Raw genomic sequence first — 18,671 nt, 5'->3', positions numbered from 1 at the left:
AGAAGAGAGGGGTTTTAACAAGATGGTTTACAGTAGAGACTAGTAGCCGGGGGTTATCTTTGCATTCAGGATGATCCTGGAATCATGAGCAGTTTTGGCAGAAGAAGGCAGGACTGGATAGTGCTCTGTGTGATCCAGCTAGATCTGACAGTGACTGGCTAAACCAATTGTCAGCCATATCCATTCAAGTCTGTGTCCCTTGGACATCAGGGAGCAGCGATGAGGGCTGTCCCAGAGGAATGATAGGGGTAAGAGTATTGGTTTTAATGGGGACTAGGGCATCAAAGATGGAGCTAAAAATGTAGTTGAGCAGATTGGTAGCTGCTGAAAGGTTGTGAATGGAGGGCCAAAGGCTAGCCAGTTGGGATTTTGAAAGTGCAGTTGCAAATGATTTGGGAGAGAGTTTTTTTCCAGGGGTGAACACAGAAAGGGTTGGAAGGGGGAAGGGGATTGTGATGGACAGTGATAATAAGTAAGTAGTCAGGGATGACCTTAAGTTACGTAGGTTGTTAAGGGATGGCAGCATGAGAATATAAGGCCACGAAAGTGAAAAAGGAATCGTTGAGTAGTATGTAGAGGTATAGAGTATACAGAGACAAGTAGGTAATGTTCAACTTTCCAAGATTTTAGTTCAGCTGGTGTTGTGATATAGTTTACAGTTTTGAACACACCATTGTGGGAAAGATATAAAAACAATAGAAAAGGTGCACAGTAGATTCATAGGATGCTACCAGGGATGAGCAGTTAGTTATTAAGAGGCAGTTGAGAAATTAAGGCTTTTTTCCAAGTGCTGAAAAGGTGAAGGGGCTATTTAGTAGAGGTTTTCACAATCCTGGAGGGCTCTGATAAAGTTGTGAGACAAAAACAAGAGGGATCACACAAAAAGAATTAAATAGGCGATTAGAAAAGCATTATTTATACAAGGGATGGTGAGAATGTGGAGTTCTGTGCCACAAAGCTAATCTAAAGAGAATTTGAAAGTGGCTTGAAAAGGAGGACTTTAATGAGTGAGCAGAAAAGTGGGATTAGACATTGCATGTTTTGAGGAAAAGAACAATGATGTAAACTTTAGGGCTCATGTTACCTGTTTCTGTGATCCCATGCTGGGGAGCAGAAAATAGACAGGATTCCAGTTGCTGATCACTATTCTGTCACTGCATGTTGGAATGTGTGGGCATTAACATCATGTTTGGCTAAATCTGGGATCTGGAATTGACTAGCTCGTTGTGTAGGCTCACTCATGAAGGTGGCCAGTTGACTGAGGTACTAGCACCCAAGGACCCATCCTCTAGCGTGAGTAACCAATATGGTGGGTGAAAATCTGGTGTAGTTGGTAATAGATATTCTTTAACCTTTTGCATAAAACTAGAATTTAAAAATGTGTTTGAAACTGTATCCCATGGTCTTAAGCATTTTAAAATATTTTCTTAATGTTCCATTTTCATAATTAGAAACACTTACAGAACTGAATATGAAAGAAGAGCGAAACACTTCACTTTCATCTGAGTTAGTGGAGCTAAAATCTCAGCTTTCTGGTAAGTAATTTGTGAAGTTCACTAAAGCTAGGTTTCATTTCAAATGTATAATTTTCTTGCCTAAAGTTTTTACCTCTTCTCTTAGAGCAATGACTTAGATATTAGGCTGGATTATCAATCACTTCAATTTCGAGTTTTTCAGACATATAGAATTGTTTAGAGATAGAAAATTTTTTTACACACACAGTAAGATGCTAATTACATCTACCTTTGTGCTAAGGTTAGTGAAAATCATTCACTCCATCAGCCATGATCATGATCTTCTATCATTTTAACTGGCAGAACCTTTCAAGAGGCAAGTTACGTTTCCATTTCCCCAGATTCAATTTGCAGCCATTCTGAGTGCTCCATCCATCATCCCAATTGTGAAACTAAATGATAGAATGCTCTAGTTTAGTGTAGGAGTAATCATCCAACCTGACTGTCAGTTGATGCTGAGATTTCAATGTGAAGCCACTGAACAGTCCACCATGCTGCAGGTGGTTCTGTTAGATAACCTGACATGGCTGCATCTCATTGTTATTTGTCTCCTTTCATCTTTGCTTTCCTTGACAAATAGGACTGGCAGATCTCTAAGCACTTTGCAAGGTAGAAGACAAAAGTAAACTGAGGAGGAGGGATAGAGGAAATGGAAAGATTCAGAGAGGAGGTATATTTTGGATGCTTTTGTAAACAGGGTGGGAGATGGTATGGTGGAGGGCTGTCCAGAGGGTAGGAGCAAAGTGACATTGTCACCACCAGAGAGTAAGGCAGTGTCAAAAGAGCCAGCGGGTGCATGTGGGTTGCGTGGCTGGAGGAGATCACTAAGATGGGACAGGATATAAAGCACTGAAGGGTTTAAAAGCAAGCAGGACAATTTATTGATCCAGGAGGGCATAAGGAGCCAGAAAAGCTTAACCAAGAACTGAGGTGATACTAAAACAAAAACAAGAAATGCTGGAATCACTCAGCAGGTCTGGCAGCATCTGTGGAAAGAGAAGCAGAGTTAACGTTTCGGGTCAGTGACCCTTCTTCGGAACCGTTCCAAAGAAGGGTCACTGACCCGAAACGTTAACTCTGCTTCTCTTTCCACAGATGCTGCCAGACCTGCTGAGTGATTCCAGCATTTCTTGTTTTTGTTTCAGATTTCCAGCATCCGCAGTATTTTGCTTTTTTTGAGGTGATACTAATATGGGAGTAAGTGTGGGTTGTGGCTTTCTGATTGAGCTGCAGCACGTGGAGGCAATGAGGCTGCCAAGGTGAACATTGCAGCAGTTGAGCCTTTCCAAGGAGACATTGTCAAAAGCTTTCTGAAGGTCAAAATAAGCTGTTCCATGTAGAGTTCTATTATATATTTGATTTATAATATCCTCAAAGAAGTACAGGAGATCTTTAGGCAGGATCTTCTAAAGCCATGTGTTGTTACTAAATCCTGAATTGAATTAACTTGAATTAAACTAAAGGGACAGACTTCCAAATTGAATAAATTATTGATAAAATTAAATCATAATGTATAAATATTCATACAACCTCCTATACATTCAGAATTTATACCATACCAAAAACCTCTCAAATGTTTAATAATGGTGTAAAAAGGGCATTTATGCATGGCTAATGGGTGCTAACCTGGTAATATTATGAATAAGTGTAACTTTTTGAAAATCTTTCTTTCCCAGAAACATTTGCACACTTGTGAGCCTTTCTTATAGAATCATAGAATGGCTACCGCACAGGAGGAGGCCATTCGGCCAGTAGTGTCCATGCTTACTCTCTGGAAGAGCAACTCACCTAGTCCCACTCTCCTGCCTTTTCCCCAAAGCCCTGCAAATTGTTTCCCTTCAGAGAATTATCCAATTCTCTTTTGAAGGCCTCAATTGAATCTGACTCCAACACACTCTCAGGCAGAGCATTCCAGATCCTAACCATGCACTGCATAAAAAAGTGTTCCCTCATGTTGCCATTGCTTCTTTTACCAATCACCTTAAATTGGTGTCCTCTGGTTCTCAACCCTTCCGCCAATGGGGACAGTTTCTCCCTCTCTAATCTGTCCAGACCCCTCCATGATTTTGAAAATCTCAAAATATTTTGAATCGTGAAAGATTTTTATAACTTTCTCTACAACATCTTTTATGCATTGCACATTTTGATGCTTATGTTATTCTGTGTGATGGATTCTGCTTTCATCAGCTGTGCAGAGAAAAATGAAAGTTGAAGAGGAAAAGGCTGAACAACTAGCTCAGGATAAATCCAAACTTGAGAATACAGTCTCTGAGATGATGAAGTCTTCGGGGGATAACTCTGCTCAGCTCACAAAGATGAATGAAGAACTGAAAGACAAAGAAAGGTAAAAGCAAAATACTGCAGATGCTGGAAATCTGAAATAAAAACAAGGAATGCTGGAAATACTCAGCAGGTCTGGCAGCATCTGTGGAGAGAGAAGCAGAGTTAATGTTTCAGATCAGTGATCTTTCTTCAGAACTGGCAAATATTAGAAATGTAAAAGGTTATAAGCATGTAAAGTAGGGGTTGGGCAAGAGATAACAAAGGAGAAGGTGTAGAAAGGATAAGGTCACAGCATTGCTGACCAGAGGGTCGTGGAGCAAAGGCAAACAATATGTTCATGGTGTATTGAAAGAGAAAGCATTAGTACGGATAGGGTGTTAACGAACTGAAAATTGAACAGCCGCAAGTACAAACATGAAAAAAAATTTGCTTACCCACTGTTTTTTTTCATGTTGGTGCTTGCGGCTGTTCAATTTTCAGTTCGTTAACACCCTATCTGTACTAATGCTTTCTCTTTCAATACACCATGAACATATTGTTTGCCTTTGCTCCACGACCTTCTGGTCAGCTATTCTGTGACCTTGTCCTATCTACACCTTCTCCTTTGTTATCTCTTGCCCCACCCCTGCTTTACTTGCTTATAACCTTTTACATTTCTAATATTTGCCAGTTTTGAAGAAAAGTCACTGACCTGAAACGTTAACTCTGCTTCTCTCTCCACAGATGCTGCCAGACCTGCCGAGTATTTTCAGACAAAGGTCGCTTGCTGAATTTTGAGTGTGATTGTTTACGTGTGATTACTGTGAATATTTGTTGATATTGAGCAAATGATTTATACTCAGTTTTACCAAGTCTGTAAAAGTGATTTCTAATGTCTGTTAATAAAAGTTGTTCATGAAAATATTTAGAAGCTAGTTCATAATCAGTCAGACTTTATTAATCCATACTTTAGTGTCTAGAAGAGAAAACAGTAACATGGAATCCTGTTATATTGTGGGTTGTAATGGACAAAAGTTGCATAACCAGACTTGTACATAAGACCAACAATGTAAGGGACCAAAATTGGAAATTGAGATCAATTTGCTGACATTAGGGTTGCATTTTCTGTATTGTTTTGTTTTTATGGGTTTTCTTTCTTCTCAGACATTTCTTTTGCTGCTTTATATAGCTATTTGGAGATTAATCCAGTAACAGCTTTGTCTTTTGTCTTTAGGAAGCAGGATGAACTACAAGCTCTACATCGTCAATCCAATGAAAAGATTGTCCGTTTACAGGAACATTTGGAGCAACTCACATGTAAAATAGAACAGACTCAACAGGAGGAGCTACAAAAGCATCAGATTGAGCTTAAAACAATGTTGGAGAAAATGACAGACCTGGTACGAGCAACTATTCAACTAGTCTTTTTTGCACCAGCTTTGAATAAACTTCTAATCGCAAGACATAACTTTGGAAAAAGAAAGTACTGTTTATGCAGCATTTTAAACGTCTATTTCTAAAAATGCAAGTTAACCAACTTATACTTCAATAATTTTTATCAATCTTAACTAATATTTCACACAGTTATTGTACAATTGTTTTAAATTTATACTGTTCAGATTTACAAAGGGTGTCTCTAGGGAATTCTCTTCCTCAAAAGTCAGTGGAAGCAGAGTCTTTGAATATTTTTAAGGCAGAGGTAGATAGATTCTTGATAAGCAAGGGGGTGGAAGGTTATCAGGGATAGGTGGAAATGTGGAGTAATCAGTTCAGCCATGAACTTATTGAATGGCGGAGCAGGCTCGAGGGGTCGAGTGGCCTACTCCTGTTCCTAATTCGTATGTTCATATGTACTTTGTTAATTAGTGAATATTTGGAATGTGTCATCGTTTGTGCTGGTTAATATTCTACTTCAAATGTACAGCATTATAAATTATTTCAGATGTAAAAAATCAGACAAATGTATGAAATAAACAGAACATACTAGCAAACTGTTCCAGCATTTGCAAAAAAGGCACCTTAATTTCCTTCTGTACTGCATTTTTACTTCAAAAACATATCTGTTTGCTCTGCAAGTTCATATGTTTTAAGATGCATTCCCTTACATAATTATAAAAGTTATATACAAATTTTTAGGTGTGTCGAAGAAGCTTTTACTGTGGTGTTTTGCGACATTTTTAATGAGGATGGAAGATGCAAGTAATTGTTTGTTGATTCCCACAGCAAAAACAGGTAGAGATGCACAGTGCACACAACAAGGAGCTGCAACTCACTCATGAGAAAGCCCTTTCAGAAATAAATGTCAACAATGATGCTCGAGTGAAAGAGCTCAAACAGGACCTCGAGGAAACCAAACAAACACTGAAGAGCTCTCAGGAGAAGAATAATGAAATGGAAAAACTGAAGAAGCAAGTGGAAGAGGTCCAGGTATTCTTGCAACTTTTAAATTTGGTTATTTTATTTTTGGAGTCATAGAGTCTTAGCGTTATACAGCACAGGAACAAGCCCTTCAGCCCATCGTGTCCGTGCCAGCCATCAAGCACCTATCTATTCTAATCCCATTTTCCAGCACCTGGCCCGTAGCCTTGTATGCCATGGCGTTTCAAGTGCTCATCTAAATACTTCTTAAATGTTGTGTGTACCGGATTCAAACCACCATCTGGGTGAAAAAGTTTTTCCTCAAATCCCTTCTAAATCTCCTGCCCCTTACCTTAGATCTATGAACATAAGAACATAAGAAATAGGAGCAGGAGTAGGCCATTCAGCCCTCAAGCCTTCCCCGCCATTCAATAAGATCATGGCTGATCTGTCTCATTCAGGCCTGCTCTGCCTAACCCGTGACTCCCCGAGATTTCAAAAATCTATCTACCTCCTCCTCAAATACATTTAGTGACCTAACCTCTGCAACTCTCTGAGGCAGAGAATTCCAGAGATTCTGAGAGAAGAAATTCCTTTGCATCTCAGTTTTAAATGTGTGCCCCCTAATTCTGTAATTATGTCCCCTAGTTCGAGACTCCCCCACTGGTAGAAACATCTTCTCAACATCTACCCTGTCGAGCCCCCTTAAAATCTTTTATGTTTCTATAAGATCACCTCTCATTCTTCTAAACTCCAATGAATAAAGGCCTAACCTGTTTAGCTGTTCTTGATAAGACAGCCCCTTCATCCCAGGAATCAGCCTAGTGAACCTTTTCTGAACTGCCTCGAATGCTGGTATATCCTTCTTTAAATACGGGGACCAAAACTGCATGTAGTTTTCCAAGTGTGGCCTCACCAACACCCTATACAGTTGTGTATAGGACTTCCCTATTTTTAAACTCTAACCCACTAGCAATAAAGGCCAAAATTCCATTTGCCTTCCTAATTACTTGCTGCACCTGCATGCTAATCTTTCGTGTTTCATGTACAAGAACACACAGATCCCTCTGTAGTGCAGTATTTTGTAGTCTTTTTCCATCTAAAAATAATCTGCCTTTTTATTCTTCCTACCAAAGTGGATTACCTCACACTTTCCCACATTGAACACCATCTGCCAAATTTTTGCGCACTCACTTAACCTATCTATATCCCTTTGCAGATTCTTTGTGTCCTCATCACAAAAAACCTTCCCATCTATTTTTGGATACACTACACTCTGTCCCTTCCTCTAAGTCATTAATGTAGGTAGTAAATAGCTGAGGCCCTAGGACCGATCCTTGTGGCACCCCACTAGTTACGTCTTTCCAACCTGAAAAAGACCCATCGATTCCGACTCTCTGCCTTCTGTGTGTTAGTCAATCCTCAATCCATGCCAACACATTACCCCCAATACCCTGAGCTCCTATCTTATGCAATAACCTTTTATGTGGCACCTTATCAAACGCCTTCTGAAAATCCAAATGCACAACATCTACTGGTTCACCTTTATCTACTCTGCTTGTTATATCCTCAAAGAACTCTAACAAATTTGTCAAACATGATTTCCCTTTCATAAAACCATGTTGACTCTGTTTGATTGCATTATGTTTTTCCAAATGTCCTGCTATTTCTTCCTTAATAATCGACTCAAGCATTTTCCCAATGACTGATAAGCTAACTGGTCTACAGTTTCCTGCTTTCTGTCTCCCCCCTTTCTTGAATAGGGGTGTCACATTAGTGGTTTTCCATTCCGCTGGTACCCTTCCGGAATCCAGTGAGTTTTCGTATATTATGACCATTGCCTCCACTATCTTTGCAGCCACTTCTTTTAAAACCCTTGGGTACAGGCCTTCAGGTCCTGGCGACTTATCTGCCTTTAGTCCCATCAGTTTGTCCAGCACCTTTTCCCTTGAGATAGAGATTGTTACAAGTTCCTCCCTCCCATTTACACCTTGTTCATCTATTATTGTTGGGATATTTATAGTGTCCTCCACCGTGAAGACTGATGCAAAATATTGGTTTAAATTATCTTTCATTTCCCTGTTCCCTGTTATTAATTCCCCATTCTCATCCACACTTACTTTAGCTACTCTCTTCCTTTTAATATACCCAAAGAAGCACCTGCTGTTTGTTTTTATATTTCTTGCCAATTTGCTCTCATAATCAATTTTCTCCCTCTTTATTAGTTTTTTAGTCATCCGCTGCTGGTTTCTAAAACCTTCCCAATCCTCTGGCTTACCACTCGTTTTTGCCACATTGTACGCCTTTGCTTTTGATTTGATACTCTCCTTAACTTACTTTGTTATGCACGGGTGGTTCATCGTTCTCTTCGAGTTCTTCCTTCTGACTGGAATAAATGTTTGCTGAGTGTTATGAAATATCTGCTTAAAAGTCTGCCACTGCTCATCTACTGACTTTCCCTGTAGTCTATCTTCCCAGCCCGCTTTAGACAACTCTTTCTTCATACCTCTGTAATTGCCCTTGTTTAAGTTGAAGACACTGGTGTGAGGCCCGAGCTGCTCACCCTCAAACTGAATTTGAAATTCTACCATGTTCTGATCGCTTCCCCCTGAAGAATCTTAACTATGAGATCTCTTATTGATCCTACCTCATTACACAGTACCAAATCTAAACTAGCCTGTTCCCTGCTAGGTTTTGCAACATATTGCTATAAGTAACAATCCCTGAGGCACTCTACAAATTCGTCTTCCATGCTACCCTTCCCAATTTGATTTGTCCAGTCTATATGCAGATTAAAATCACCCATGGATAATTGCAATGCCCTTCTTGCATGCCTCCATTATTTCCTGATTAATATTTTGTCCTACAGAGAGGCAACTCTTCGGGGGCCTATAGACCACTCCCACCTGTGATTTCTTGCCCTTTCTATTCCTTATTTCCACCCAAACTGATTCTACATCACGATCTATTACACCTATATCATTACTCACAACTGCACTGATCCCTTCCTTTAATAGCAAAGCTACCCCACCTCCTTTTCCTTTCTGCCTATTCTTCCGGAATGTTGAATATCCTTGAACATTTAGATTCCAGTCCTGGTCATCCTGCAACCACGTCTCAGTGATAGCTATCAAATCATATTCATTTATTTCTATCTGTGCCGTCAGCTCATCTATCTTGTTACAAATGCTATGTGCATTCAGATAAAGAGCCTTATGCTTTGACTTTTTACCATTTTTAGCTACTCTGGTTCTAATTTCTGCTGTACTCTTGTGCTTGTATCCTCTGTCCCTTCCTGTCACTCTCTGATTAATGTATGTTCCTTCACTACCCTGCACCTCTGCTCTCTCGTTACTATTCGACTTTTTAAATTTCCCTTCAATTGAACCCTCCCCCTCACTATTTAGTTTAAAGCCTTATCTGCAACCCTAGTTATACGATTCGCCAGGACATTGGTCCCAGCATGATTCAAGTGAAGCCCATCTCAACGGAACAGCTCTCACTTTCCCCAGTACTGATGCCAATGTCCCAAGAATCGGAACCCATTTCTCCCACACCAATCTTTGAGCCACACATTTACCTCTCTAATCTTATTTACCCTATGCCAATTAGCACGTGACTCAGGTAGTAATCCGGAGATTATTACCTTTGTGGTTTTAATTTGGCCCCGAGCTGCTCACAGTCCCTCAGCAGAACCTCTTTCCTAGTCCTACCTATGTCGTTGGTACCGACATGGACTACGACAACTGGATCTTTTCCCTCCCACTCCAAGTTCCTCTCCAGCCCAGAATAGATGCCCTTAACTTTGGCACCAGGTAGGCAACACAGCCGTCAGGACTCTCTAACTTTGCTGCAGAGAACAGTATCTATTCCCCTAACTATGCTATCCCCTACTACAACTACATTTCTCTTTTCTCCCCCCACTTGAATGACACTCTGAACCACGGTGCTGTGGTCAGTTTGCTCATCCTGCCTGCAGCCTGTGCCCTCGTCCACACTGGGAGCAAGAACCTCGTTACCCATTGGATAAGGGCACTGGCTGAGGCTCCTCCAAAGCTAAATTCTGGAGCCCCATACCTGCCTCACTCGCAGTCACACCCTCCTGTCCCTGACCATGGTCCGGATTGGATGTAATTAGTCTAAGGGGTGTGACTGTCTCCTGAAACACAGTGTTCAGGTAACTCTCCCCCTCCCTGATGTGTCACAGTGCCGCAGCTCAGACTCCAGCTCATCAACTCTGAGCCGAAGTTCCTCAAGCAGCCAACACTTGCTGCAGATGTGGTCACCGTAGATCGCACTGGCGTCCACCAGCTCCCACATACTACAGCTGCAACACATCGCCTGCCCATCCATCTCTATTCGATTTAATTAATTAATTTGGATCACAGTATTTAAGGAAAATAAACACTATTTAGTGTACTCTTAACCTGTAATGACGTCGCCTGATTTAAATTACTTAGCCAAAACAAAAAAAACAAGAAAAACTACACGAGACACAGAAGAAGTAAAGAAATACCCACCAATCACTTACCAGCCCTCCATAGACATCACACTTCGATTTTTGCTGGCCAAGTAGTTCCACTGAACAGAACAAAGCGCGTTCACCACTGCCACCACGGCTTCTGGTGTCGGGCCTCGCTCTCCGCACCTTTTATGAACATAGGAATTAGGAGTAGGATGGCCACTCAGCTCCTCGAGTCTGCTCCGCCATTCAATAAGATCATGTCTGAACTGATTACTCACCATTTCCACCTACCCCCTTGCTTATCTATTTACCTCTGCCTTCAAAATATTCAAAGACTCTACTTCCACTGCCTTTTGAAGAAGAGAATTCCAAAGACTCTCAACTCTCTGAGAGAAAAAATTTATCCTCATCTTTGTCTTAAATGGACCACCCCTTATTTTTAAACAGTGACCCCTAGTTCTAGATTCTCCCACAAGGGGAAACGTCCTTTCCACGTCCACCCTGTCAAAGTCCTTCAGGATCTTATATGTTTCAATCAAGTCGCCTCTTATTCTTCCAAGTTCCAGCCTACAAGCCTATCGAATCTTTCCTCGTAAGACAGCCCGCCCATTCCAGGTATTAGTCTAGTAAACCTTCTCTGTACTGCCTCCAACACATTTACATCCTTCCTTAAATAAGGCGACCAATACTGTACACAGTACTCCAGATGTAGTCTCACTAATGCCCTGTATAGCTGAAGCATAACCTCCCTACTTTTGTATTCATTTCCCTCGCATAAACGATAACATTCTATTAACTTTCCTAATTACATGCTGTATCTGCATACTAACCTTCTGCGATTCATGCACTAGGACACCTAGATCCTTCTGCATCTCAGAGCTCGGCAATCTCACATTTAGATAATATGCTTTTTTATTCTTCCTGTGGACAATTTCACACTTTCCCACATTATACCCCCTTTGCCAGGTCTTTGCCCCCTCACTTAACCTATCTATATCCCTTTGTAGCCTCCTTGTGTCCGCTTCACAAGTTACTTTCCTACCTATCTTTGTGTCATCAGCAAATTTAGCAACCATACCTTCGGTCCCTTCATCGGAGTCATTTATATAAGACTGTGTTTGCTGATAACGCTACCACTAGGTGGCGCTGCAGTGGCACATGCGCAAATGCAGCATGTGCCACTAAAATATCACAGTCTGTGACTTCAGGCAGCTGCCAGGACTAAAGATGGTGCTGCTCAAATAATCACACAAAGGCAACCTAACCTAAACACATAGTGGGAGGGAGAGAGAGAGCGGAGTGTGCTGGAGACGGTGGGGGGTGGGTGGTGGTGAGCAGAGCAGGGTGGGGGTTGGGTGTGAGCAGAGCGGGCTGGGGTCGGGGGTGGGGTGGGTGAGCGGAGCAGGCCGGGGCCGGTGAGGGGGGGTGGGGGGAGTGGTGCGGAGCAGGACAAGGGTGGGGGGGGAAGCGGAGCGGCCGGAGAGAGCAGCGGGGCGGAGTGGGCCAGGATGGGGGGGGGAGCGCAGCGGCCGGAGAGAGGTGGGGGTGAGGGGTGCAGAGCAGCTGCAAAGTGCGTCCGCAGAGGCCGACCTGGCGCGTTGCCCAAAGATGTACACATCAAGTGATGACCTCATCGGCGCATGCACAAACCAGTCCTGGCAAGTCGGAACGCAGCGCACGCGCTGAGAGCAGGAGCCCATCTGAGCATGTGCGCACCTTGGTGCAGACTGATGACGTCAGTGGCCGGCTGTGTTGTCAGGAATCACTTTGTTTATATAAATTGTAAAAAGTTGAGGCCCCAGCACAGATCCCTGTGGCACACAACTCGTTACACCTTGCCAAACAGAAAATGACCCATTTATGCCTATTCTGTTTCCTGTTAGCTAGCCAATCTTCTATCCATTGTTACCCCCTACACCATGAGCTTTTATTTTCTGCAATAACCTTTGATGTGGCACCTTATCAAATGCCTTCTGGAAATTTAAGTACAATACATGCACCTGTTCCCTTTCATCTACAGCACATGTAACTCCCTCAATGAGCTCCAATAAATTGGCTAAACATGATTTCCCTTTCACAAAACCATGTTGACTCTGCCTGATTATCTTGAATTTTTCTAAATGTCCTGCCTTATGTCTTTAATAATAGCTTCTAACATTTTCCCTGTGACAGATGTTAAGCTAACTGGCCTGTAGATTCCTGCTTTCTGTCTCCCTCCCTTTTTGAATAAAGGAGCTACATTTGCTATTTTCCAATCTAACGGAACCTTCCCCAAATCTAAGGAATTTTGGAAAATTAAAACTAACGCATCAACTATCTCACTAGCCACTTCTTTTAACACCCTAGGATGAAGTCCATTATGACCCGGGGACTTGTCAGCCTGCAGCTCCAACAATATGTTCAGGACCACTTCGGTGCTGATTGAGTTCCTCCCTTCCTTCCATTTTCTGACTTACAGCTAATACTGGGATGTTACTTGTATCCTCTATAGTGAAGACCGATGCAAAATACCTGGTCAGTTCATCTGCCATCTCCTTATCCATTATTAATTCCCCAGACTCACTTTCTATAGGACCAACGCTGACTTTGTTGACTCTTTTAAAAATATCTATACAGACTCTTACTATCTGTCTTTATATTTCTAGCTAGCTTTCTCTCATACTCTAATTTTACATTCCTTATCAATCTTTTAGTCTTTCTTTGCTGTTTTATATATTCTGTCCAATCTCTGACCTGCCTCCTATCTTTGCGCAATTATATGCTTTTTCCTGAAGTTTGATACTATCGTTAACTGTTTTAGTTAACCACGGATGGCGGATCACACCCTTGGAATTTTTCTGTCTCGTTGAAATGTATCTATTCTGTGTATTCTGAAATATCCCCTGAAATGTCTGCCACTGCATCTCTATTGACCTATCCCTTAACCTGATTTGCCAGTTGACTAGCTAGCTCTGCTTTCATGGCCTCATAATTGCTCTTATTTAAGTTTAAAATACTAGTCTTGGACACACTCTTCTCTCCCTCAAACTGAATGTAAAATTCAATCATATTATGATTAATCCTATCTCGTTGCACAATACTAGGTCTAGTATAGCCTGCTCTCTGGCTCCAGAATGTACAGTTCCAAGAAATTATCCTGAAAACTTTCTATGTACTCCTCAGCTAGGCTACCTCTGCCCATCTGATTTTTCCAGTCTATATGTAGGTTAAAATTGCTGCACCTTTCTGACAAGCTGCCATTATTTCTTCCTTTATACCCCATCCTACAGTGTGGTTAATGTTAGGTGGCCTGTAAACCACTCCCACAAGTGACGTCTTGCTTTTATGATCTCTCATCTCTACCCAAACTGCTTCTACATCCTGGTTTCCTGAACTTAGGTCATCCCTCTCTATTGCACTAATACCATCATTAATTAATAGAGCTATCCCTCCACCTTTATCTAGCTTTCTGTCCTTCCTAAATGCCATGTACCCTTCAATATTCAGGTCCCAATTTATGTCATCCTGCAGCCATGTCTCTGTAATGGCTATCAGATCGTACTTATTTATTTCTATTTGCACTCTCAATTCATCTGTTTTGTTTCAAATGCTACGTGCATTCAGATACCGAGCCTTTAGTTTTGTCCTTTTATTATTTTTCTAACCTCTAGCCTTATCTGTTGATTTACTCTTAGCTTTGTATGCTCTGCCCCTTTCTGTCACAGTCTGTTTATCATTTCCCATATTAATACCTTTCTCTCTTGCCTTGTCTCTACTCCTTGATTTATCATATCTTACCAAATTTGATCCCTTGCCCCCACTATTCAGTTTTAAACCCTCTCTACTTCCCTAGTTATGCGGCTCGCTAGAACACCGGCCCCAGCATGGTTCAGGTGTAGACCGTCCCAACGGTACAGCCACCACTTTCCCCAGTACTGGTGCCAGTGCCCCATGAAACGGAACCCACTTCTACCAAACCATTCTTTGATTTCTATAATCTTATTTGCCCTATGCCAATTTGCAGGTGGCTCAGGTAATAATCCAGAGATTATTACCTTTGAGGTTCTGCTTCTTAATTTGGTGCCTAGTTCCTCATACTGACTATGCAGAACCTCTTTCCTCGTCCTGCCCATGTCGTTGGTACCTACATGGACCACAACGACTGGATCCTCCCCCTCCCACTGTAAGTCCCGAACCCTGGCCCCGGGCAGGCAACATAGCCGTCTGGACTATCATTCTTTACGACAGAGAACAGTGTCGATCTCCCTAACTAAACTGTCCCCTACTACCGCTACATTCCTTTGTTCACCCTCCACTTGAATGGCTTCCTGTACCATGGTGCCATGGTCAGATAGCTCATCCACCCTGCAGCCCCCACTCTCATCCAAACAAGCTTAAAGAACCTCAAACCTGTTGAACAATCACAAAGCCTGAAGCTCCTGAACTCCTGTCCTCTGGGTCCCCTTACCTGCCTCAGCTTCAGCCACACTCTCCTGTCCCTGACCACTGGCCAAATCAGAAGACCCTATCCTAAGGGGTATGACCGCCTCCTGGTACAAAATGTCCAGGAAACTTTCCCCCTTCCTGATGTGTCACAGTGTTGGCAGCTCAGACTCTGAAGCGAAGCTCTTCGAGCCGCAAACGCTTACTGCAGACGTGTTTGCCCTGGATCATCCTGGCATCCAGGAGCTTCCACATGCTGCAGCCATGACACATCATCTGTCCTGCCATCCTTAATGTGTTTTTATTAACTACTTAATTATTTTATTCAATTATTTATTTTATTTTCCTTTTTTTAATATATTTTATTAAGCTTACCACTAGTTCCTTTACTATTTTAAATGTTAGGATTAGAATAGACCTTAACCACTTACCAGATACTCACCAAACAGGTAGCTTCTTCTCCAACCAATCACCTACCTGATTGCCTGTGATGTCACACTTGATTTTCTTGCACGAGCTCGTTCCACTGAATAGAGGATCCGATAGGATAGAGGATAGCTTCTCCCCACTCTTTTCAATGAAGCCTCTCCCTGCTCTCTGCACTATTTTCAATGAAGCCTTTCTCCGCACTCTTTGCAATGTGGAGAGCCCAGAGGTTGTTGAAAAATCCCATGTTGTAATTTACTGTCTGTTTGGCTGCATCCAAGATGTTGCTGGGCTCTTTATTTAAAAAAAAAAAGTTTTTGTTTAAATTTTGTGGTGGCTTATTTTCTGACGTAAAACCATGATTATAGAATGATATAGATTTATTTGTAGTATCTAAGGTACCCTATTTGGGTAATAAATGGTAACTATGCATGTAATTAATTCTGTATTCCACATTTGACATTTTGAGACAACTTCTACTGCATATTTTACACTCACGATTAAATGGTTTCTGAATCAGCAGCAAGTTACCAATATGCAGTAGATAGTCTTGTAGTAGTTGGCAGGAAAAAAGACAGAGGCGCAAGGGGAGAGCCAACTGTGCAACAGCCCCAACAATCAAATTTCTCTGCAGCACCTGTGGAAGAGCCTGTCACTCCAGAATTGGCCTTTATAGCCACTCCAGGCGCTGCTTCACAAACCACTGACCACCTCCAGGCGCGTATCCATTGTCTCTCGAGATAAGGAGGCCCAAAAGAAGAAAGAACAAAAGAGTCTTGTAACCTACATGACTTAATAGCAGAACTACTTGCTCATGTGCTACTATAGCAGTGTCTCGAGTTCGCTAATTGTTAAATGTTACATTCTGTGAACAAATGTACAAACCCCTTGAGGTTCATGAGCAAGATGAATGCTTAGGATTAGAATAAAGGTAACGAAGCACAGTTAATAAAGACTGGTGCTAAATATCGGTGATTTTCTCAGTCTTGCCTCACCCAAATATGCATATTATCTAACATGAATTTGGTGTGCTAAGAAATATAGTACATGTTTTATTTATTTAACTTCATGACAATAGTATTTTTGCGGTTACTTTGTTTAATATGCTAATTAAATACATTTCCATTTTAGAGAAACTTGTATCTCTGGCAGCGATAGTAAGACTGTTCTTATTAGTTGGCTGTTCATCTGCACGCTGGTTTTATTTCTTGCTTTCGTTTTCCATTCATCATGTTTTATAATAATCCTTTGTGTTTTCTCTGCTCTTGCAGAAAATTAGAAACATTGCCATTTAGCATGAGCATAACGCCTTTGGGTTCCTCAGCTGATTTATCAGGAACAATTCCTTTTTTGCAGAGTTGCTACTGTCCATAATGGCTTTTGGCACTTCTATAACAACTTGAAGAGACACAAATTTTGATGGGCCTTTAACATTTAAAATACTTACTTTGGAATACTGTGGTCAACAAGGAAATTCAAATTATAATCTGATGTTCTTTGTCATCATACCATGTAGACTTGCGGTCATTTTGCCAGATTTTTCTGCAAACATCGAACGAACAGCGACTTGCACTTGCCCATGAATTTTTTATGGGGTTCTGCACAGAAAGTTGCTGTCAGTTAAAAAATTCAGGGAGGTGCACATCTGGGACCTGTGTCTTTATTTTTTTTTTAAATCAGTTTTAGTTTAAATTTTGTGATGGTTTATTTTCTGATTTAAGACCATGCCTATAAAATTATATGCTTATTTGCTGTAGTTTAGCCAAAAATTAGTCTATTTTGGTAGTAAATGGTAAATATGTATGTAATTAATTCTGTATTCCACATTTGACTTTTTGAGACAACTTCAACTGCGCAATCTACAATTACAATTCTGAATCAGCAGCAAGTTACTAATATGCAGTAAGTAGTCAGGGCATGCAACTATCTGTCATCTTAACCAATCAGATTGAAGAATTGTTCATGCACAGCACAAAATCTGAACCAGGAAGTGTCGGTTAAAATACTGAATTTATCATCAAATCAGGTATAGAATGCAAAATAAAGAGGGAAAAGAGATTGGATTAAGAGGAGTGATGAAAGGAACAGAAAGGAAATTTTTTTAAAAATCAATTTAAAAAAAACTCTCAGCAATAATTAAAATCTGAAGGAACGAGACCCCATGCTTGCTAAGATTAATTTTCAGTACCAGAGAGGTTATTTGGCAGTAATTAAAACTTACCACGCAGTTACAAAGGGAACTTAGACTGGACTGAGTTAACTTGTCTTTTTTTAGTGAGTTTAGTCTGTATCTAAGACATCAGTGCAGGAACTTCACACCTTTCAATGCATTTGAAAGGGGAGCCAGTGTGGGAAACCACATATTAGTGGAACAATGAAGGAAAACAGTGCTTTATTTTCCTTGTCTATAACGCCAACAACTTGCATTTATAAAACATCTTTAAATTGGAAAAACATCACGAGGTGCTTCACAGAAGTGTAAAGCCGATAAAAATTGAAATTGAGCCATTAGACAGAATGACTAAAAGCTTGGCCAAAGAATTAGGTTTGAAGGAGGATCTTAAAGCAGGAGAGGGAAGGTAGTGAACCGGAGAAGTTTAGGAGGGAATTCTAGAGCTTAGGATCTAAGCAGCTGAATACATGGCTGCCAATAGTAGGTCGAAGAGAGTGTGGTAGCCACTAGAGGCCAATGTTGAAGAAACACTAAGTTCTCAAAGGGGTCTTGGACTGGATGTGCGAGGTCATAATGGATTTATTTTCAAAGATGAGAATTTTAAAGTTTAGGTGCTGGAGGGACCAGGAGCCAATGTAGATCAGGGAGGACGGTGTTGATGGATGAGTGGGACTTGGTGTGGGATAGAATTTGGGCAGCAGTGTTCTGGATGAGCTGAAGTTTATGGAGGGTGTAGGATGGATAGCCAGCCATGAGGCCACTGAAATCATAGTCTGGAGTTGACTAGAGAAACAACACTACTGATAACTGAACACAGAAGTCCTTGAAATCATGCTGTAGCACATGTCTTCTAAACCCAAGCATTTGCTTTTCCCTTTGAAAGGGTGAAGATCTGATGAAATGTGCTAAAATGCTAGACAGATGGAAGTGAAGAATAATCTGAAAATCATTCTTCAGGAATTTAGTCTGACCAGTTTGAGTATTCCTGTCTCCCTAGGCAAACCATTTCATAGCAGCATGTTACAGTGAAAGAAATACTGTTTGATGTCTG

At 41.2% G+C, this 18,671-nt stretch overlaps 1 protein-coding gene across 5 annotated transcripts in view; it reads left to right on the top strand.

Annotated features, from left to right (window-relative positions):
* The window catches only part of clip1a (CAP-GLY domain containing linker protein 1a), a 231,074-nt gene that overhangs the window by 122,020 nt on the left and 90,383 nt on the right, over positions 1–18,671 (top strand). For all 5 annotated transcript variants that reach the window (XM_068055040.1, XM_068055039.1, XM_068055041.1 and 2 more), the window contains 4 exons: positions 1,452–1,535; positions 3,702–3,858; positions 5,011–5,176; positions 6,000–6,203. In XM_068055040.1, coding sequence (XP_067911141.1) covers positions 1,452–1,535; positions 3,702–3,858; positions 5,011–5,176; positions 6,000–6,203 — 611 coding nt within the window. The remainder of the gene's footprint in view (positions 1–1,451; positions 1,536–3,701; positions 3,859–5,010; positions 5,177–5,999; positions 6,204–18,671) is intronic.

Source organism: Heterodontus francisci, chromosome 23 (genome assembly GCF_036365525.1).
Source record: "Heterodontus francisci isolate sHetFra1 chromosome 23, sHetFra1.hap1, whole genome shotgun sequence".
Classification (NCBI taxonomy): Eukaryota; Metazoa; Chordata; class Chondrichthyes; order Heterodontiformes; family Heterodontidae; genus Heterodontus; species Heterodontus francisci.
This window is presented reverse-complemented; position numbering and strand designations above follow the sequence as displayed.